Genomic DNA, 20,426 nt, shown 5'->3' on the forward strand with positions numbered 1-20,426 from the left:
CTCCCTGGTGTCCCCGGCTGCATGGCCAGGCGTTGGACAGGTCTCGCCTGGAAGTGCAGACTCGGCCCGGCTGTGCAGAGCGCAAAGGGCCTGCAAAGGGTGGAGGAGCTGTCCGCCCGGCTCTGGCAGGCCCTTCTGAGTGACTTTTTCTGAGCATGCCAATCGTGCTGGGGTCAGGCAGGGATGGAGGGCGGGAGGCTGAGCTCTTGGTCATCCACGAAGCTTTTGGAGCAGGAAACCCACCCTGGACCTGCTTGGGGGGATGCGAAGGTCAGGAGCAAGTCACCATTTCATCTGGGACTGGAGTTGAGGGGTCGCTGCCCTTGGAGAAGTCCTGGGGAACTTTCTGGTGCTTGGGATGGGACTTGGGGGTTACCTCCCTCTGTGCATCTGGGTGCTGCCTGAGGTCATTCCATGGTGGCTCAGTCTCTTGCATGGGAGGAAACATGGCCTGGCAGAGGGGTGGCTTGGTGAGACACATGCACGATCAGGCAGCAGCATGTGTGACTCATGTCAACCATGTGCACATGTGCTCTGTGCCTGTTGGTTGGCTGTCACGTTGGAACCTTTGCCCAGAATTTCCCCTGCTTGGCCATCATCAGGGGCCCCCATACGAGGGAGGCCGGAGGTGAGGGTGGGGAGGGAGCGTCCCCTTTCCACTCCGGGTGTTGACCGAGGCACCTCTTCTCCAGGTGCCATCTTCGAGGAGAACGCAGCCAAGGACGACAGGGTGTTCCAACTGGCCGTTTCCGACCTGAGCCTCAATGATGACATCCTGCAGAGCGAGAAGATCACCTACTCCATCAAGGTCATCGAGGCTAACAATCCGTTCCAGGCGGTTCAGGAAGGTGAGTGGCCGCAGCGCCCAGGTTGGATCCAGCAGCCTTGGAGAACCGCAACCCCCACCCCCCTTCTCCGCCACCCCCGCGGCGGGGTGGCTGCGATGGGCTTGGCGGCAGTGTGCGGAGCCCGGGTGCCTCGCACTGTTCGCGTGCCCCCTGACCCCGAGGTCACCGGCGAGCGGTGGAGTGTCCCGCGCGGCGCGGCTGGAGCGGAGAGCTCGTGGACGCGGCGGGCTGGGCTCCGTGCGGGGTGTGTCGCGGGGCTGCGCGCCGCGCCTCTCGAGCTGGGTGGGCGCGTGGGTGCTCCCCGAGCAGGTTGCGCAGGCGTGTGTGGTTCGGGCCCGTCTTTGTTTCCCGAGTGTTTGCGGTGGGCGTGTCTGGGTGCCGGGTACCTGTGGTTGGCTGCACCTCCCCTGACCTCGATGGGCTGCAGTCTCTTTCTCGCGGCGAACGGAGGAGCGCGTGGCGTGGGAGCCCGCTTCCTCTGCTCTCCCGAGCACCACTGGCTTCTGGCCGCCGCCTCTCGCTCCCCGCAGCACCCCCCCCCCCCCCGCACCTCTGCTCCGGCACCCCCCGCCCCCAAGTGCTCGGGTCCGCTGGCTGGGGCGTTTCTCTGCCGCGTTTCCTCCTCCGGGTTTGGAGGAGCCGGTTTCTCTCTGGCTGTCCCCGGCGCGGGCGCCGCTGCCGTCTGGGCCAGAGGTGGGCGCTGTTTGACCAGGAAAGGAGCGGAGTTGGGCCAGGCCCAGAGGCGGGGAGGGGGGAAAACGCAGCCCGTGCCCTCCAGAGGCATAACTGCAAAGGCAACAGGTGCATGACTGGGGGCGTTAGCAGCAGTGAAGGGCAGGGGCTCTGCTCCCCCTGCTCTTGCATCCCCTTCTCTTCCACCTGTTTCCAAGCTCAGTCCTGGAAAAAAGGGCTTCTTCCCGTCTGCAATCTACTGCCTCCAGCCCAGGACTGAGTCTCTCTCCCCCTCTCCCCCTGACACCTGCCCAGCCTTACTCTTCTTTCCCTGCCTCTACTACCTGCCCGCGCCGCCCGCCCCCCCACCCGACTTCAGGTTGCACTCTGAAGTCTGGGGGATGGAGTGCTGGGGGTGAAAGGGGCACAGCTGGTGCATAGTAAGGACAACAGGGTAGGGAGGAGGTGGACTTTCGCGCCGTGCTGGTGCTCAGGAGCACTTTGTGTGTGCATGCACCTGTGTGTCTGTGTGAGTTCATGTGTGTGTGTGTGTGTGTGTGGTTGTGGTTTGCAGCAGAGAAGAGAGTAGGTTCAGAGGCTGAAGGTACAAGGTAGAGTTCCAGACCTGGAGACCGAGTGTGTTTTTGGGGGGGGTGGTGAGTGGGGGTGAGGCTGGCGTTGTCTGTCAGGAGACAGCAGCCTGCAGGTGCTCGAGGCATAAGGGGAGGAGGCGTTTTCGTTTGTCTTGGCTCTCCGGCCATGTCCCGTCACAGTCCCCGACTCTGCCTGGGACTGGACTGCTTTCCTCTGCGCCCTCATCCCGACTCCTTCCTGGCGCTTGGTTCTGGTCAGGGGAGGGGCCTCCTTCGACCCTCAGTGGTGTGGGAATGTAGGGACCCAGGTTTCCCAGTCACATGTCGGTTTCCCCAGTGTCTCCATTCTCTTGACGTGGCCTTCACACCTGTGTCTCTGTGGCCGTCTCTTCTTGGTGCCCAGGAACACGTCCAGAGGTATATGTCTTCTGGACCCACAGCTCATGGTGTGTCGAGGGGACCCTGCCTCCTCCACACCGCTGTGCTCTCCCCAGTGATGTAACCGTGCTTCTGTGATGCTCCCCCGCAGCAGGGAATGCCCCCTTGCTGGTCGTTTTGTTCCCTGAATGATGCTGTGGACCCCATGGCAGGGGCTCTGGGACTAAGGACAATGCCTTTTTGCCCAGGGTGAAAATCTCAGGGAGGTGACATGAGGGTGAGTTGTGTCCAGAGATTCCATCTGTTGGAGGAACATATGTAGTAGAGTGTAGCCAACACCACCGTTTGGGCATGAAATGCTTAGGGGTGGAGATGGGCTGACTTTTTGTTAAAAGAGGACCCTTAAAATCTGGACTTTAATGTAAAATCTGCTTTTTGTTTTTGTTTTTGGTATTTGTCCACACCCAGTGGTGCTCAGGGCTTACTCCTGGCTCTGTGCTCAGTGATTACTCCTGGTGGGGCTCAGTGGACCACATGTGGAGTTAGGGATCAAACCTAGGTTGTCTGTATGCTAGATAAGCACCTTCCCCACTTTACCATCTCTCTGACCCTGTATTTTTTTTTTTTTTTTTTAAATCAAGCAACTTAACACAGTACAAGCCACATAAAAGGTAGCCCTGGGACACTCAGTTTTCAACTCCCTTGCAGCTTTGTTCTGGAGACACAGGGCTCCTTGGCTTTTCGCTTTCTCTGTGTAACTGGAGAAGCGTTTCTGGCTTGTCAGTTGCCTGGCTGACCGTTGCAGGCTGTGTGCTTACGCAGAAGGTGGGAGGAAGACTCAGGCCTCTGGCCCTCAGATTCCACTTGTCCAGGTGGAGGAATAGGTGTTGCAGCTAAGGATGTGCTGGTTAAAGCTGGTCAGTGCTTTCAGGTTCACACCCCATGTGGGGAAATGCACATCACTATCCCATGGTCTTGTTGATGGACATCCCTGGGGTGTCCTTAAGCGCGGGGAGGAACCAACTCCTTAAGGTTCTCAGAGGCTCCTTCTTCCTAGCATCAGGCTCTGTTGGGCAGGTGATCCACTTCAAGGCTGCATCTCTGGGTGCTATCTGTTCCGTGGCTGTGCTCAGTGGAGTCCTGCCCTCCCTCCTCCCTCCATCCATCCTCTCTCCTTCTGTCCCTTCCTTCTTGCTATCTCCTTCCTTCTAGTTTATGAGCCACACCTGGCTCTCAGGGCTTACTCCTGGCTCTGTACTCAGGATCACTCCTGACAGTGCCTGGGGGAACCGTATGTGATGCCAGGGATTGAACCTGGGTGGGAAGGCAGGTGCCCTACCCACTGTACTATCTCTCGGGCCCCATCAGATACCTTATTTCTGTCCTGGCCAGGGTGTCATTGTAGCAGGACATAGGCGGTAGATACAGTTGGGTGGGAGGGGGGGTGGTGGTGGCCAAGGGTGAGGGGCAGATTTCAGTGGTCCCTCATCATGGGCTGGAAAAACTCCTAATGATCCCAAATGGGTTTGGATTGAGTTGCGCTGCCCCCATTTTGGCCTGATAGGAGCTGGGTTGGATAGGAGCTGGCTTGAGTGGGAACCTAAGAGACGGAGTTCAGATTTGATGTGCCCCACTTGTCCTGTGCCTCTGGGCAGCTGGGTGCCTGGATGAGTGTTCTCGGCCCTGCACAGAGTTGCTGTTTTCATAGCTGTTGAAAGGGGATAGTCAGAGTGTTACCTACGGGGTTACCGGAGGATTACATGTGATGGGACGCACGGGAATGGTTTGTAGAAGGCCTTTGGTTGGTGCTTACCAACAGGAGGGCCTTCTCGGTTCATTGTTTCTGCTGTGAAGCTGTCTCAGCTTCTTTTGAAGCTGCTGGTATTTTCAGCTGCCTTCTTTCATAAGTGGTTTTATTCCTTGAGTAGGAGCCCAGGCTGACCTCTGTATTTGCAGTGTTTTACTTAATTCCCGTTGCCCATTATCACAGAAGTGCGTGACCACAATGCGCATGTTTCGATTTAGAAATGTGCAAGAGAAGAAGGGTACCCGTGCTCATTAGCGAAGATGCAGAAGGTGTGGGAACGCAGCACGAGACAGGAAGAGATCCTTGCGGGGCCCAGGCGGGGCTCCTCCTCTCGCCCCCACTCTGTTTGGAAGTACCAAGAGCTGCCGTTCTGTTCTGTTGGGTACTCCACTGTTTTCACTTGACATATTGGCTTTTTTGGAAATAACTACAAACTATTTGTAAACATTACTTTTAGTGACTGCATATATTCTTTTCAAATTATTCAAAACAACTTAAAATATGGAAGTGTTTATGCTGAGATATGCAGAAGGATTACGGAAGATAAGGAGACAGTCTGGTTTGTAGGCCCAAAGATTTATTTTTCTTTTTTGAGTCACACCTGGCAATGCACAGGGGTTACTCCTGGCTCTGCACTCAGGAATTACTCCTGGCAGTGCTCAGGGGACCAGATGGGATGCTGGGAATCGAACCTGGGTCGGCCGCATGCAAAGCAAATTCTCTACCTGCTGTGCTATTGCTCCAGCCTCAAGCCCGAAGATTTTTAACTACCGTGTCTTCGACTCATTCGTACCTGCTTCTTACAAACTACCTTTTTAGGCAGTCGGTACTTTATGTGAGAGAATGGCTCACTTTCAGTGACAGAGGCATCTGATGAGGATTTGAATGGAGCAAATAATCATATGGGAATAGTTCGATTTCTGAAATGTTGTATCTAATGTTTAGTTGGCAAAATATATATTAAAGTAAGTGTGAAAATCTGTCTGCTAGATACTTGAAGAGCTACTGATTTGTTAAATAAAGAATTTCATGTTGTTTTAAAGTGCCTGCTTGAGTACATGACATAAATGCGCACATGCAGGAGAGAATGGGTGAATACAGGTTTCTTCCATTCTCAGCGCTCCCTTTTACGGTAAGTCAAAGGCTTGAGTTATTGGCTGTGCTGCAGACGATCTGTCATAGAGTGGAAAGATAACAACTTGGGAGAGGATGAAAAAAGGGATATCTGTGAGACAATATTCCTTTTAGTTACAGGAAGCACAAAAGTGTCTTCAGAAGACAAGCTAAGAATTTCCCAAATGTAGCTTGATGTTGAGCTGGAGTGATAGCACAGGGGGTAGGGCATTCCCCTTGCACACGGCCAACCTGGGTTCGATTCCTCCGCCCCTCTTGGAGAGCCCGGCAAGCTACCGAGAGTATCTCGCCTGCACGGCAGAACCTGGCAAGCTACCCATGGCGTATTCGATATGCCAACAACAGTAACAACAAGTCTCACATGGAAATGTTACTGGTGCCCGCTCGAGCAAATCGATGAGCAACGGGATGATAGTGACAGTGACAGCTTGATGTCCACAGAATGTGATGATGAAACAGTGGAATAAAGTGAAAGGTGAGCCTGGTGATGCCCACCGGGAGGGTGTTTTCATTTCCTGGCTCCCCTGGGCCGTGACCCCGCCCTCATCACGCATGGTGGTATCTGTGAATTCCACTGGCTGGTTTTCCTCTTTCACCTGTGAAGCCTTGTCACCTTCCTTGACTTCCTTCTGGAATTACAGGTCACATGAGGCTGCAGTCTTGCAGCCCCCATGGGAATGCCCACCATTCTCTCTGGGAGCAGCTGAAGTGGCACTTGCTCTGGAGACAAGTCAGGGACACACACTTTCTCTCTCCTTCTTTTGGACCACACCTGACTGTATTCCAAGCCTACTTCTGGCTCTGCAATCTGAGATCACTCCTGGTGGGCTCAGGGGACCATAGGGGTGGCCAGGGATCGAACTGGAGTCAGCTGCATGCAAGGCAGATGCTCTACCTGCTGCGCTATGACTCTCGCCCCATAGTCCCGTAATCAGTGTCTCTTAAGTGTGTTTTTAGTGACAGACTCCCCCAAGGCTCTAGGGAGCTCACTGCAGTCAGCCCTATCCTTGTGGCTGGATTTGCTGTCTCTTGGTGCTGAAGCAAATGCTCCCACACAGTTGGTTATTAGACACACATGATTTTATGATTGTACAGTTGTGCGGGGACCAGAAACCCCACAGGTTCGAAGCAGGTGTCCGAAGCAACAGCGTCTCTGGAGGCTCTGTCGAGAATCAATTTCTGCCCCTTCTCCCTCTTCAAATCCAGCAATGCCGGGTGGGACCCTCTCCCTGTATGCAGTTGTGACCTTGCTTCTCTCCTTAACGTCGCCTTCCCTGCCTTTGTCTCTTCTCTCTCCCCCTTCCCAGGACTCCTGTGATTCTTCAGGACCCTCCTGGATAATCCTGGATAATCCTCCTATCTTCAAGTTAGCTGATTAGCAACCTTAATTCCATCTGCAGCCTTACTGCTCTCTCTGCCCTGGAGCCCAGCATCGCCATGGTTCTGGGGATTAGGGTGTCTCCGCAGGCAGTTCCTGCTGTTCCTCTGTTCGCCCACTGGCACACTTGTTATGCCCTGGGAGTAGTGCCCCCTTCCTTTTCTAGGTGTGGCCAATGTCCTCTCGGTTACTACTGGCAACCCCATGTCAGAGCCAGATCTGCTTGAGCGTCTTGGGGCATCTGACTAGGCCCATTCTCGAGATAACACCCCAGGATGCACCTTGCTCTCCCGTGAGACTTTCCTATGCCTGCGGGCCGTCTGTGCAAAGGAAATTCCTCTGGAATCTGAGGTTTGAATAGCCAGACTAGAAGTTTGTGCCACTGTGCAGATCTGTCACCCAGGTTTTACCTCAGTACATTCCTTGTTAGTTTGGTTTTGTGTTTTGGGCCACATTCAGTGATGCCCAGGTCTTATTACTGGCTCTGTGCTCAGGGGTTACTCCTGGGGGTGCTCAGGGAACCATATGGGGTGCCAGGCTGAAATGGAGTTGGCAGCATACAAGGCAGAGGCCCTACCCATGGTAGTCTCGCTGCTTCTCCTCCTCCTCCTCCCCCCCCTCCACCTTCTCCCCTTCCTCTTCCCGTTCCTCATCTGCTCCTCTTCTTCCTCCCCCTACAGCACCTTCTCCTCTTCCTCCTCCCTTTCCTCCTCCCCGTCCTCCTCCAATCCTCTTCCTCCTCCCCTTCCACCTCCTCCCCTTCCTCCTCCCCTTTCTCCTCTGCTCCTCCTCTTCCTCCTCCCCTTCCATCTCCTTCCCTTCCTCCTCTGCTCCTCTTCCTCCTCTTCCTCCTCTCTCTTTCTCTTCCTCCCCTCTTTCTCCTTCTCCCCCTCCTCCCTTTCCTCCTCCTGCCCTTCTCTTCCTCCTCCTCCTCATCTTCCCCCTTTTCCTCCTCTTCCTCTCCATCTCCTCCTCCTCCTCCTCCCCCACTCCTCCTCCCTTGCTGGGGCCCAGAGACACTTGGCCCAGATGTGGTCCTGCTGGGTTAGTGCCAGACCTAGTGTGCTGGGGATCCTCAGGGTCAGGCGGGCTCAAGGGGAGCAGGACTTACTTGGGAACAAACATGAAGGATAGTAGCAGCAGTGGGAGCCACACTCCCTGCCAGTTCCTGCTGCTCCCTCCAGCCACCCCCCACGCACAAGCTCCCCACATTGTCGCTGGTCTTTACATTTTTTCCTTTGATTAGCATTGAAATGAACTGGAGCAATAGCACAGTGGGTAGGGTGGTTGCCTTGCATGCGACCCATCCTGGGTTCGATTCCTCCGTCCCTCTCTCGTCCTTCTTGGACAGCCCAGCCAGCTACCGAGAGTATCCCGCCTGCACAGCAGAACCTGGCAAGCTCCCCGTGGCGTATTCGATATGCCAAAAACAGTAACAACAAGTCTCACATGGAGCCATTACTGGTGCCCGCTCGAGCAAATCGATGAACAATGGGACGACAGTGCTGCAGTGCTACAGCATTGAAATAACATGATCTACAACATTTATATTTATGCTTCAGGGGGAGAGGGTGACGGCAGCACACCCACCACCAGGTGCCCATGTCCCCACGGCTGTCCCAACGTCCTTTCTTGTCCTCCCCTCTCAGCCTTGGGGAGCTCTGTTCTGTTGTCCGAGTCTCAGGGTTTGTTTGCGGCCACCACAGTCTTGTCTGGTTTCTCTGTAGAACAGTCTCGAGTGCGATTACCTGGGATCTGTCTCCCCCTCCGCCTGGTGTCACTTAGCACGAGCTCCCGTAGTTCTGTCCATGTTGTAGCAAAAGGCCAGCGTCCTTTTCTTCTGTCCGAGTGGCGTCCCTCGCGCGGCTGCTCTGCCCTTTTCCCTACTCCTCCGCTGTGTGTCCGGATCTTGGCGATTGTAAACACTGCTGCCCTGGACTTGCAGAGATCCTTTCCGATTATGTTCTTGGGTATTTGGGGATTTAAGGAGAGAAATTGCTGGATCCCACGGTTCTGTTTTCAGTCCTTTGTGGTTCGGGGGCCTCACCTGGTGGCATCCCGTGGACCTGTGGTACCAGGGGTCCAGGCCGGGCCGCCTGCATGCACAGCGTGTGCTCCAGCCCTGGAAGCTATCTCCCCAGGCCCTATTTTTTTTCCTCTCCACCTCCACTGCTATCCCCCCCCAGCCATGCTGTCCCCTGGGGCACTTGCTAACTGCTCCTTGCCTCCTTCCCGCCATCATGCATGCGGCAGCCAGAGTTACCTGAAAAAAATCCATCTAGTTTCCTGCTGGAACCTTTCAGTGTCTGGACCGATACAAGCCAGTCCTGGTCAGAGCCTGCATGGCTGCAGGGACTCTGAGCGGGGCTGACCGTCCGCAGGGTGCTGCAGCCCGCATGATGCTTTGCTTCCCGGCTTTGTCTCTCATGGTCTTGCCCCTGGGCCAGCCTGCCTGCCTGCCTGCCTGCCCTCCCTCTCTCCCTTCCCTCTCTCCCTCTCTCCTTGTCCTCTCCCTCCCTCTTTCCTTGTCCTCTCCCTCCCTCTCTCCCTTTCTGCTCTTCCCTCTCTCCCTGTCCCCTCCCTCCCTCTCTCCCTCTCTCCTCTTCCCTCCCTTTCCTCCTCCCTCTCCTCCTCCCACTGTGCTCTGCCTCACAGCTCGCCTCCTGCAGGCCCTGCCTGGGCCCCACATGGCGCCCTGCTCATTCTCTATCCCGGCTTCCCGCTCGCTTCTCTGCATGCAGTTGTGTTAAGGCTGTTTGTGAGGAACCTCAGGTCGCGGAGGGCAGTGGCCTGTGCGTGCTGGTCTGCCTGAGCTTCCAGAACCGAAGCCTGGCACGCACCTCCTCATGGCCACTGAGTCCAAGTCCCCAACTGATGACAGGATAGATGGACCCCCATGGTTTCTGCTCTCTGAGACACCCTTCGAAAGCTCAGCACCCCACCTGCAGACTTTGGTCCTGTGGCGTGGGGGATTAGAGGCTCCTAGCATATCCAGCAGCCCCGCCCGCCCTCTGGGGCCCCTTGTACTGGGCCTTCCCTCCCCTCTAGTTCTGGGTTCTGTCTTTCTCCTGCAGAGACTCCTGCTCAGTGGCACTTCGTGTGTGTGTGTGTGTGTGTGTGTGTGTGTGTGTGTGTGTTATTCCAAGGGCTCTCAAAGAGCAGAGCCTTGGTGGCAGGGAAGAGCTGGGAAGCAGCCTTAGAGACCCCCCCAGCTTCAGGATGGGATTCTCTTGATGGTTCCTCTGTCAGGGGCTTGGGGCCACCTGGATGATGCCCACTCCCTCTGAGGCCCATAGTGTGACTCGCGGGGAGTATTGGCAGAAGTGGGGGCTCTCCAGGGGGCAGCGGCAGCTCACCCCCGTTGTCTGGGTACAGGGTGAGCCAAGATCTGAATGTCCATGTTTTATTTCTTTTGGTTTTGGGACCAGGCCCAGCAGGGGACTTTGTGCTTGGGGGATCAGCTCTCGTGGTGTCGGGGTGAATCTGGGTCCAGCCCATGGAGGCCCCCGTTAGCTTCGCCCCTGGATTTCCACCTGGGCATCCTCTGCCAGGCTTGGGGGCAAGCCTCAGCCCCCAGTCTCGTGGAGTGTGTTGGTACCACGCTGGCCTCTCCCAGCGAGGGCAGAGGATGAGTGGCTGGGGGGAGCTCCAGGCTTGGGACCCCAGTGGTACTCCCGGTACCTGATCAGCGGTACCTGCACAAGGATGAGGCTGCTCCCCCCTGCACATTGATCCCTGCGAAGCAGTTGCCAGAACCTTCCTGGTGAGCAGGGACTGGAGGTGCTTTGAAGCTCTGTTGTGTTAATGATCAAAATTCCATCAGGAGAAACCCCTTGAGCGCAGCTTGGCGGCGTGGCTGTGTCAGACGACTTAGCTCCCGCCAGGAAAATTAACTTCATTAAAGGCAGGACAGCAGGTCTGTGATGGGTATCGGCACGTGCGGGCCAGTGCCGCCGAGAGCTCCAGGGGACCCCTGGGATGTTGGGGTGTGGCCAGCCTCGAGCTGGACACGTCTCTGGGACACCATGTGGGTGCAGGCATGGAGGGTGTGTGAGCCTGGCCCCTCAGCGCCCACCAAGGCCTCTTACAGACAGACAGACAGACAGACAGACAGACAGCCTGGTGCAGCCAGGGCCCTGGGCTCTGCCTGTAGAAGGCTGTCAGTGGCCGGCACTGGCCTCCTCAGGCTTGGCGCATGGCCGGCTGACCAGCGCTGGTTCTATCGAGCGCCCTGGCATCCTGGCTGGCCAGCAGGGTGGCTAAAGGGCAAGAAAACCCAAACCAGAACAGCGCAGTGACAGCCACCCACCCGCTCAGCCGGATGACTCCTGATGCCTCAGTCTTGCTCTCCAGAAGGCCGTTTCTGGCCTCTCTGCTCCCGTTAGCCAGGCCCTGCCAGGCCCTCTGTTCGTAGCCGGGCTGTCATGCCTGTCTCCCTCGAGTTGTAGATCTGTGAGCACAGCTTCCGGCAGGGGCTTGGGCAACCCGGGCTTCACTGGTGTTTGTTGAGTGGCTGTCTGACTGTATCCTGTGGGTCTTAGCGAACACACACGGGGCCTCTGTCTGTGTGTCCTGGCAAGGTCACACACGAGCTGTGACCCCCGTGTTGGATGGGCCAGGGGGTCTTTTCCCCAAATCGCCCCTCTCTCAGGGGCTGGTCTGGAGGGTCTGCTGGGGTTTCCGGAAGGTGGTGAGCTACAGCGCCCTGGGGCGTGGAGCGAGTCTGCCTCTCCGGGCCCGGGAGACAGTCGTTGCCCGTGTGCAGTGGTGGGAGTGCTGAGCCGGGCCACTGGAGAGTGCCGCCCTCTTGCTCAGCTCAGGGAGACCTGCTGAGGGTCTGCAGTGCTCCCTGGTTTGCGTTAGCAAATCGTGTGGGTGTCAGGAACCCTCATGCCGGACTAGGCCAAGAAACATCTAAGGATATTTACTAGGACACGTCCTGGGAAAGGCCGGGGATCGTGGAGTCCAGGCGTGTCTGGATCCAGGCGTTCAGGGGGTGGCCCCAGGATTCTGCCCCTGTCCCTCTTCTTCCCTGAATGGACCCCCATCATCTTAGGGTGCCCTGACTGTGTGGCAGACTGGTGCCTGATTGACCTCTCTCTGTGGGCTGAGGGCGGCTCTCACAAGTGCCCCAAAGGGTCCCGGGACTGGAACTGGAGACAGAGGCTTCCTAGAATCATGCCATGTGCCTTGGGGGTGGCCGTTCTCTTGGCCACCTTGGGGGTGAGGGGCAGAGCCGACCAAGTGGTCCTCCATGAGGAGAGGGCAGATTCAGCGGCCCACACAGCATTCACTCGGCTGCCCTCAGTGCGGGCTTCACGGCCCACCAGCCCCTGGGGTGCTCTGCACGCCGGGCTGCAGCGGGCCCCAGACCAGGCCCTTTTCACATTTCTTTGCGAGGCAGGAGCGGTTAGGAGGGGCGAGGAGGGTGGACAGGTGGGGGCCAGGCAGTTGAGGCAAGCATGCAGATTGAGCTGAGTTGTGGTGGGTGGGGCGGTGAGGGGGGGATGAGAAAAGAGATGGGGCGCAGCTGGTGGGGCTGGAGCGTGGGAGGAGCAGAGGGGCTCCTTTGAGCCTAATTCCTCCCACTGGCTGTGGGGGTCCCCGTGGGTGACTTAAGCCTCCCTTTGGAGGAAACCCTCGCTGCCTGGATCCTGAAGTTCTGGGGTGACTGAAGTCCATCCCCCAAATGTGTAGGGTACCCTACAGGCAGGGCCTTGGGTCTGATCTTGCACACCTGGTCTGCACACCTGTCTCGGGGTGCCTCTTCTGAGTGTGTGTGTGTGTGTGTGTGTGTGTGTGTGTGTGTGTGTACACCCTTCAGATGGCCCATTTGTGTCACCTCTGAGAGCTCCCCTAGGTTCCAGGGCACTGGGAGGAGTCCTGGGCTGGCACCCAGAGGTCTGGCATCACCTCACGTGCAGGCTGGCCCTGTGGGGACGGGCTCAGGCTGTGCTGGATGCTGCGGGCAGGATGCGGGGTGCCAGGAGGGCAGTTTTATAGGCATCAGCTCCCCGAGCCTTCTGGGCAGCGTCTGGCCAGAACAACTGAACAACTAATTGAATAGCAGTCGGCCACGTACAGTGAGGCAGAGCCCAGCCCTGCCTAATCTCATTAAGAAGCCCCCTGACAGTCTCATTAGGCGGCTGGCTGCTTGGAGAGGTTTATCTCTGCCAGGGGCGCCGGCCTCCCCTGAGGCTGGACCTGGGATGTGCCCCGCCCAGCTGCCCTCCCAGAGAGGCCGGCCGGAAGCGAGGCACGCAGCTCTCCCAGCGGCCAGCACCACCCTTTCTTAATCGGTTATGGTTTGCTGGACTTAATTACCTTAAAGTTATTAACTTCAGCTGGAGAAGACAGGTGGTGGGGTTTGGGCAAGAAAGGGGGGTTTCCTTAGGGGGCAGGAGGCTGCTGGGACTGAAAGGGTGGCTTCCAGCCCGACCAAGACCACTCTTGGGGTGAGCCTCGTGAGGCTGTGTCCAGCTGCAGAGGATTGACCCTCCATCCTGTGGCCCCAGACAAAGGTGTTCCAGGGACACAGGCCAGGGGGCTGGGAGTGTGATTCATGTTACAAGAAAACAAAACCCATAGAGTCTGGGAGTCTAGAGGTAGCGTCTAGCCTAGCCCGGGCTTGGGAGCAGCCAGGGGAGGCTGCCTGGCAGAAGTCACTCTTGTGCTAAATCTTTACTGGGGGGGTGGGGGGTGGGGATGAGCCAGGAAGGGGTGTGTGTGTGTGTGTGTGTGTGTGTGTGTGTGGAGAGAGAGAGAGAGAGAGAGAGAGAGAGAGAGAGAGAGAGAGAGAGAGAGAGAGAGAGAGTCACTGACTGACTGACTGACTCTGGCACCCCGGGTGGTACAGGAATTTGAGCAAAGGCCCAGAGATCTGAGTGACAGGGCCCGGGAGCTGCCTGAGGTGCTGGAAAGGGGAGTGTTGATAAGGAGTGCAGGGGTCCTAGCATCTGTCTCAGTGGTCCTGTCCGAAGTGCGCGGGGGGAGAGGGAGGGAGAGAAGGGCGGGGGAGAGGGGAGAAGGAAGGGAGGGAGAAAGGGAGAGATGAGAGAGAAGAAAAGTGTCTGCTGTAGAGGCAGGTGGTGGGAGGGAAACTGAGGACATTGGTGGTGGGGAACGTGCACTGGTGGAGGGAGGGTATCGGAACATTGTATGTTGGAACATTGTATGACTGAAACCCGACCAAGAACAACTTTGTAACTGTGTACCTCACCTTGATTCAATTAAAAATTTGTTAAAAAAAAAAAAGTGCCTGGATTCTCAGGACAGAGCAAGGGGTCAGGCAGGTGGTGCATTTGACTATATGGTCTACCCCCTCGAGGCCACGGAGAGACCTAGGGGACAGGGGCACTCAAGAGGCAGCCCCTCCAGCCCCGCTGGCCCCCGCAGGCCTCTGCACTCAGTGGCAGGCTTGTCCTTGAGGGTGCTGGGTGCTGGGTGAACTCTTCTTGCAGGGTTTCAGGACATGGTCCCTCCTGTCCTCGGCTCCTGCTGCCCATGGCGAGGGGCGAGGAATGGTGGGCTCCCAGGCTTCCCTGGGGATACTGCTCGTGCCTGCACTGGATTGTGTCGGGGGAGCAGGTCACGGAGCCCCTATTCCTGTCAGTGGGTGTCAGGACCCTAGCTCTCGTGTCGTCCCCCTGTTGAGCCATTCTTTTCTTTTCTCTTTGTTTGTGGAGGATTTTTCAGCCACTCCCAGCAATGCACAGGGTTTACTCTGGCTCTGCAGGGAGTATTCCTGGCAGTGCTCTGGGTACATTATGCAATGCCAGGGATTGAACCAGGTTTGACTACATGCAATGCAGACGCCTTAAGCCCTGTACTATCTCACCAGCCCAGTTGGCCTATTCCTGGACTCTTCTGATGACTTACTCTGCCAATGGCTTTGCACAGGATCCCTAAGCCTGAGGCTCATTGCCTAAACCCACACCAGAGCCCGAGGCAAGGGTGGATACGGACATGCTCTAAAGGGATAAAGAGCCTGCATGAAAGAGAAAAGGAAGGAAAGCCGATCCGAGCTGGCCACTGCTGTACATCTGGAGCCCGTCTCCGGGGGTCTTCAAGAAGCCATGTAGATTATCTCTAAGTGTAAGGAGAGGCCACTTGGCCACCAAGCCCATCCCTCCGTGCTCCATCGTGAGGGTGCTCCCACCATAGCACATCTGGGCTGGCACAGCAGCTGGCTGTCTGCAGTGGGTTTAGTATGTGATGCCAGCTGGGGCGGGGGTGCAGTGCTCAGCAGTGTTGTTCCATCACACCTGCGTGCAGCTGGTCACTATAGCAACAAGCTTAGAGGTGATTGGGAGGCTGTGATGTGGGCCAGCTAAGAAATCAGCAACTCTACCAGACTCAATAGAACGGCGGAACGATGCAAATCCAAGCATCCGTACAAGACGTTCTCAGGTCTGGGATGCACGTCCTGCTCTGATGACTGGCTTTCCAAAAAGGTTGGCTGGCCCCTGCTCTCCGCTTTGTATCGAGAAGCATGGCAGTTGATTCTTGTTTGTCCTTATTTCTCCCCAGCCTTTGGCCCAGTGTGGGGGTCCATGTTGCCCTTCGCCACTTGTGGTTGGCAAAGATAGAATGGGGTAGTGTGAAGGTCTTGGCTGCCTTCTGGCAGAGCACAATACCTGACTGGATTCGAATCCTGTCTTTTCCTTGTTTGACTGTGGGGTGCAGGCAGAGGGCCTGCATTTCTCCTAGTTCTGAGCCTGTTTCTCATCTGTAAAATGGGAATACTGGTCTCCATCTCCATCTTTTTTTTTTTTTTTTAAAGAATTTTATTTTATTGAATAACCATATATAAAATTACAATGCTTTCAAGCTTAAGTCTCAGTTATACAATGCTGAAACAACCATCTCTTCACCAGTGCCCATATCCCACCACAAAAAAAAAACACAGTACACCTCCCATCCCGCCCCCCCCGCCCCCCCCACCTTGTAACTGATAAATTTCACTTTACTTTCTATTTACTTTGATTACGTTCAATATTTCAACACAAACTTCACTATTATTGTTAGGAGTACCCCACTAGTGTCAGACCTGTTGTGAAGAGATATGAGGTTTTGGATTTCTGTACCTTAGCAACTAAGTCCAAGGGGATTTCTTCCAGATATTGGATCATTGCAAGCTTGTAAACCCCATCTGTGGTCGTCATAATATGGCGGTCACCACGCACTTCACCTCCGGCAAGGAAGAGGCAAGAGAGAGAAATACCTTTCCCCTCCTGGGGGGCATGGGGCCGCGGCTTAGTTCTCAGTCTGGCGACATTCTGCGAGGAGCTGCCCATGCCGAAAAATTTAGCTGGCTTCTGGAGTCACGCTTGTGCAGCTGCGGCGAGGCCGCACACATGGGATCACATCTTGGCACTGGTCTCCATCTTGATAACTTTGGCAGTGGGAAGGACTGCTGCATACATAGGGCATATATGCGGTAGCCACTCATTGCCTGTTGACTTGTTGTCCACCAGGAGCCGACTTGGCCAGAGCTGGAGCTAGGTTTATGGAAGCACAGTGACCGAGCCCTCTCACCCAGGGACCCCTGCAAGTGTCAGTGCTGGGCTTCCCTGCAGAGAGCTGCCGTCCCAAACCTAGTGAGGGATGAGGGACGATCCTGGTATTCTTTCAGAGCTTCCTGGGTGATGCTAATAGGCCTCCGAGACCAGTCAAGCACCAAATCAACGAATCAACGCCAGCCACTAGTGATGGACAGGTGGAATGTTGGGTGGGTCTGGCCGCCCAGACTCCTCCACACTCCCAGTCCTGGGGCTGAGTTGGAGGGGGAAGGGCTGAGACTTCTCAGAGTTCGGGGTGTGCTGGAGAATGCACACTTCCCCCTGCCCCGAGCTGCCCTATGGTCCATCTCCTGGTTTGGGGCCCTTTGATGTCACCTGCCCAGATGCTAGAGTTCAGTCGAGCGAGGACAAAAAGAGCCCGCTGTTGCTCATTCTGAGACTAGAAGTCTCCAGAAGTGATCCCCGTTCACGCTGGCTGATGGGGGATCCCCTCGCCCCCACCCCAGGCCTCCTTTCCCCGCTTGGCCTTCTCCAGAAATGGAGAGTCTCTGCTGCGCTCTGAAGCAGAAGATATCTTTATCTCTGTGAGGAATATTTCTCTGCAAGGAGTCTTCCGTCTCATCTTATCAGCAGCATGAGGCAGTGGAGCGGTGTTATGTGTGTGTTCTAATTCATAATTTTACAGTAATTTAAAAAAAAACCTGAAGATATTGGTTTTCTTTCCATTAGTGAGATGGTGGCAGGCAGTAAAGCCCACTGTCTTCTTATAATCGGATTTAAATTGTTTTAATTATACAGCCCATATTCTCCCAGTAACATACCATCTCTGTGAGTTAATGGGCTTTGAAATCTCCCTTTGTTCCATACACTGTAGATACAGAATTTTTTTTTGGTTAAATGATTTATTTTATATATAGAAATTTATAAAATTAGCAACGAGATAGCTTCAGATACGTATTGGAAGGTGATGTTATGTTAGAGGAAGGTGAGGACGTGTCTGCAGAAAACCCAGCTCAAATTTCTGCATGAAATTCTGAGCACCTCCTCATCTCCGGAACCAGGCTTGATGCGTGTAAGAGATGTACAGAGCCATCAGTGCTCTGTCCGCAGCAGCGAGAACGCGCGTGCAGCGAATCCATTCTTTGTTGATCTGTCCGTAAGGATGTTCAGAAGAGATGAATGGTCACACACTGATTCGTTTGCCAAGCGTGACTTTGAACTTGGGGATACGCAGCTGGGTAAACCTTTGTCCTCAAGGAGCTGGGGCTTTTTAGGGTAACAGCCTTCTACATATGATTTCTCAGTAAGACCCTTTGAGAGGTCAGCGTGTCCCTAGACTAGCCCACAGGGGTTTTGCCCTCTACTGATGCCCACTCATACTCAGGAGAGTGGACGTCTGACTCAGGATGTCCTAGGGCAAAGTGAGCTCCCTCGGGCTTCCGGGATGTGGCCTGGGTGGAGTCAGCTCTGCCTTCCCACTCAAGTTCAGGCATCTGGATATCTCCTGGGGTGACCTTGACTCAGCCAACTTTGTAACTTTTGCTGGAATTCACAGCAAAACTTCCTGATGGTTGTTGGCTGAGGCCCCTGTGTGTGTGTGTGTGTGTGTGTGTGTGTGTGTGTGTGTGTGTGTGTGTGTGTGTGTGTGTTACAGTGGTGGTGGCTGGAGCAGAAGCATTGCTGACATTGGCACTTAGCTGTGTGGCACTGAGAAGTGCTGTGTGGCCTTTGTGGGTTGCTGCCCTCTCTGTGGTTCTGGCTGTGGCAGCAGCCTGTGCTGGGTGTGTGGAGAGGTGTCTGTTGGTGTGACAGCCGTGTTTCCTTTCCTTCTCTAGTGCCCTGTTTCTGGAGGACACAGACTATTTGGAACCTAGAGTTAAGGGTTTCTTAACGGGGATCTGGAGGAAGGGGCGATAACTACCTCACCGAGGGGATCTGGAATCCAGGAGTTGGTAACCCAGTGGGTAAGACTCAGTAGACTCAGCCTTCCCTTGTCTGCACCAGCCCTTGCATGGGAATGGCCCAGGGAGAGTCCCCTTGGCAAACTCTCCTAGCACCTCATCTCAATGCCTCCTTCCACTCAGAACAGAATTGTAACACTGTAGCACTCTCCTCCCGTTTTTCATTGATTTGCTCCTAGGAGCACCAGTAACGTCTCCATTGTGAGAGTTGTTACTGTTTTTGGCATATCGAATACACCACAGGGAGCTTGCCAGGTTCTGTCGTGCAGGCGGGTACTCTCGGTAGCTTGCCGGGCTCTCCTAGAGGGACGGAGGAATCGAACCCAGGTTGCCGCATGCAAGGCAAACACCCTACGCTGTGCTATCGCTCCAGTCCATGGGACAGAATTAGTAACCTAAAATCAGGCCTGCCTCGCTAGGCTCAGAGACCTCACCCCGCCGAACAGCCCAGCCAAGACTCCGTAGCAGAGCTCCAGACGGCTGCAGGAACAGGACTCTGGGGAGTAAGAGCTGCAGGCAGACAGACCTCACAGGCCCGGAGCCCCTGTCTGGACGCCCCCTACTCCAAGCTCAGATTCCCTGTGGGAGAATCTCAGAACCCCACCCTTGAAGTCACTCCTAGCTCAGAGTCTCGGCCCAGCCCAGCTTCCCAGTCGGGATGGGCAGTAGCCCACTGCTCCGTGAGGGCTGCAGGGCTGCAGAAGGAAAAGCGGGGAGAGGATGTGCGGGGGTGGAGGTGGGGCGGGGTGGGGGGGAAGGAAACGATGGAGGATTCCAGACACGTGGCTTCGGGATGCGCGTCTGGGATTACAGAGGCGCCTGGGAGTCCTTTAAAAGCTCTGGGAACTGTAAGAAATTGGGAGCGCGCTGTGGGCCGGGAGCCCTGCCCGGAGGACTGCCCACACCTCCCGGCTGCAGAAACGCCACCGTTAAGCTCTCCCAGGTTAAATATTATCCTGAGCAGGCCTTCCGGAAATGGGTGTGGGTGTATGCTGCAGTGTGAGTGGGAGGGGGTAGGGGTGGCGGCACCTCTGGCGCGGGTGGGGGCGGGGGGGAGAGCTGACTGGTGCGGGTGTCTCCCCCCTTCTGGAGGATCTGCCAGCACAAGTCAGCATGTCAGGATCTCCCTGCCGGCAGCAGGGTTTCCTCACCATCCCTCGAGCACCCTGCTTCCTTTTATTCTTGCGATTTAGGGGCTCACGTAGGAAGACGGACCTGCAGATCAGGGACATCCCCAGGGACTGATGCTTTATTGAGTCCTCGGTAAGGAGGATGTGGCCAGGGCTGGGCTGGGAGCAGCACCTGCAGAGACCCTGGGCTGTGAGGTGGGGAACGGGGATGGGGGTGAGGAGTTGCTTGCAGAGCCTGAGCTGGGGCAGGGTTCTCTTTCCCACCCCCAGAGTTTACTTTCTGTCATTTATTTATTTTTTAATTTTTGGAAATTTTATCGAGACGCTGATTGACAGCGCCTTTTTTTGTCAGGAGGGTTTTTATCAGTAGAGTTGCTGCCACACAGTGTTCACACCTTGATGACCACCCTGGGACTGCCCCCCCCCCCAGAACACCCCTGCTCCTAGCCTGACTCTAGATATATGTAAACATGTAATTCTTGTGGTGTGGGTCCCATTTTAGTGGGCCCAGTGGTTTAGATCTGCACAGGTATCTCGCCCCTACTAATTCGAGAGAACTGGAGTAGCCAGACTGGATTGTCAACTTCAGGGACGGGTTGGGAGTAGTGCAGGGTTGAGGGGAACAGGAAGGCGAAGGCTGCCTTAGATCCTCAATTATGAGGGGCTTGAGTTGGGCCGGGGCTCTAGGCCATTGACTCTCTGGCCTATCCCTTCTGCCTGGGTATGTGCCCTGCCCTTCTCCGGAGCCACCTCCTCCAGGCAGCTGCTCCACTTCCTGCTGCAGTGGCTCTGCCCAGTGGGCACAGAGACCTTGGCCATTCGTTTTCTTCCTCTCTCCTTAAGTTTAATCACGGCGGTCCGTGAAGGTAGTGGAAAGAGTTGGCAACCTCCATCAGACTCGGAAAACCACATCGCCCCCTTCCTCCAGTCTTCCTGCCAGAGTAGCTGCAGTTCCCTCCCCACTGATGATGCTGGGTGCTGGCGGGCCCAGTTCCCAAGAGCTG

The 20,426-nt window shown here is 55.8% G+C and overlaps 1 protein-coding gene across 2 annotated transcripts in view; it reads left to right on the forward strand.

The window, feature by feature from the left end:
* Positions 1-20,426, forward strand: part of GRID1 (glutamate ionotropic receptor delta type subunit 1) — a 755,119-nt gene that overhangs the window by 1,618 nt on the left and 733,075 nt on the right. For both annotated transcript variants that reach the window (XM_055118918.1, XM_004607420.2), the window contains exon 2: positions 693-848. In XM_055118918.1, the coding sequence (XP_054974893.1) occupies positions 693-848 (156 nt within the window). The remainder of the gene's footprint in view (positions 1-692; positions 849-20,426) is intronic.

This window comes from Sorex araneus, chromosome 11, assembly GCF_027595985.1.
Source record: "Sorex araneus isolate mSorAra2 chromosome 11, mSorAra2.pri, whole genome shotgun sequence".
Classification (NCBI taxonomy): domain Eukaryota; kingdom Metazoa; phylum Chordata; class Mammalia; order Eulipotyphla; family Soricidae; genus Sorex; species Sorex araneus.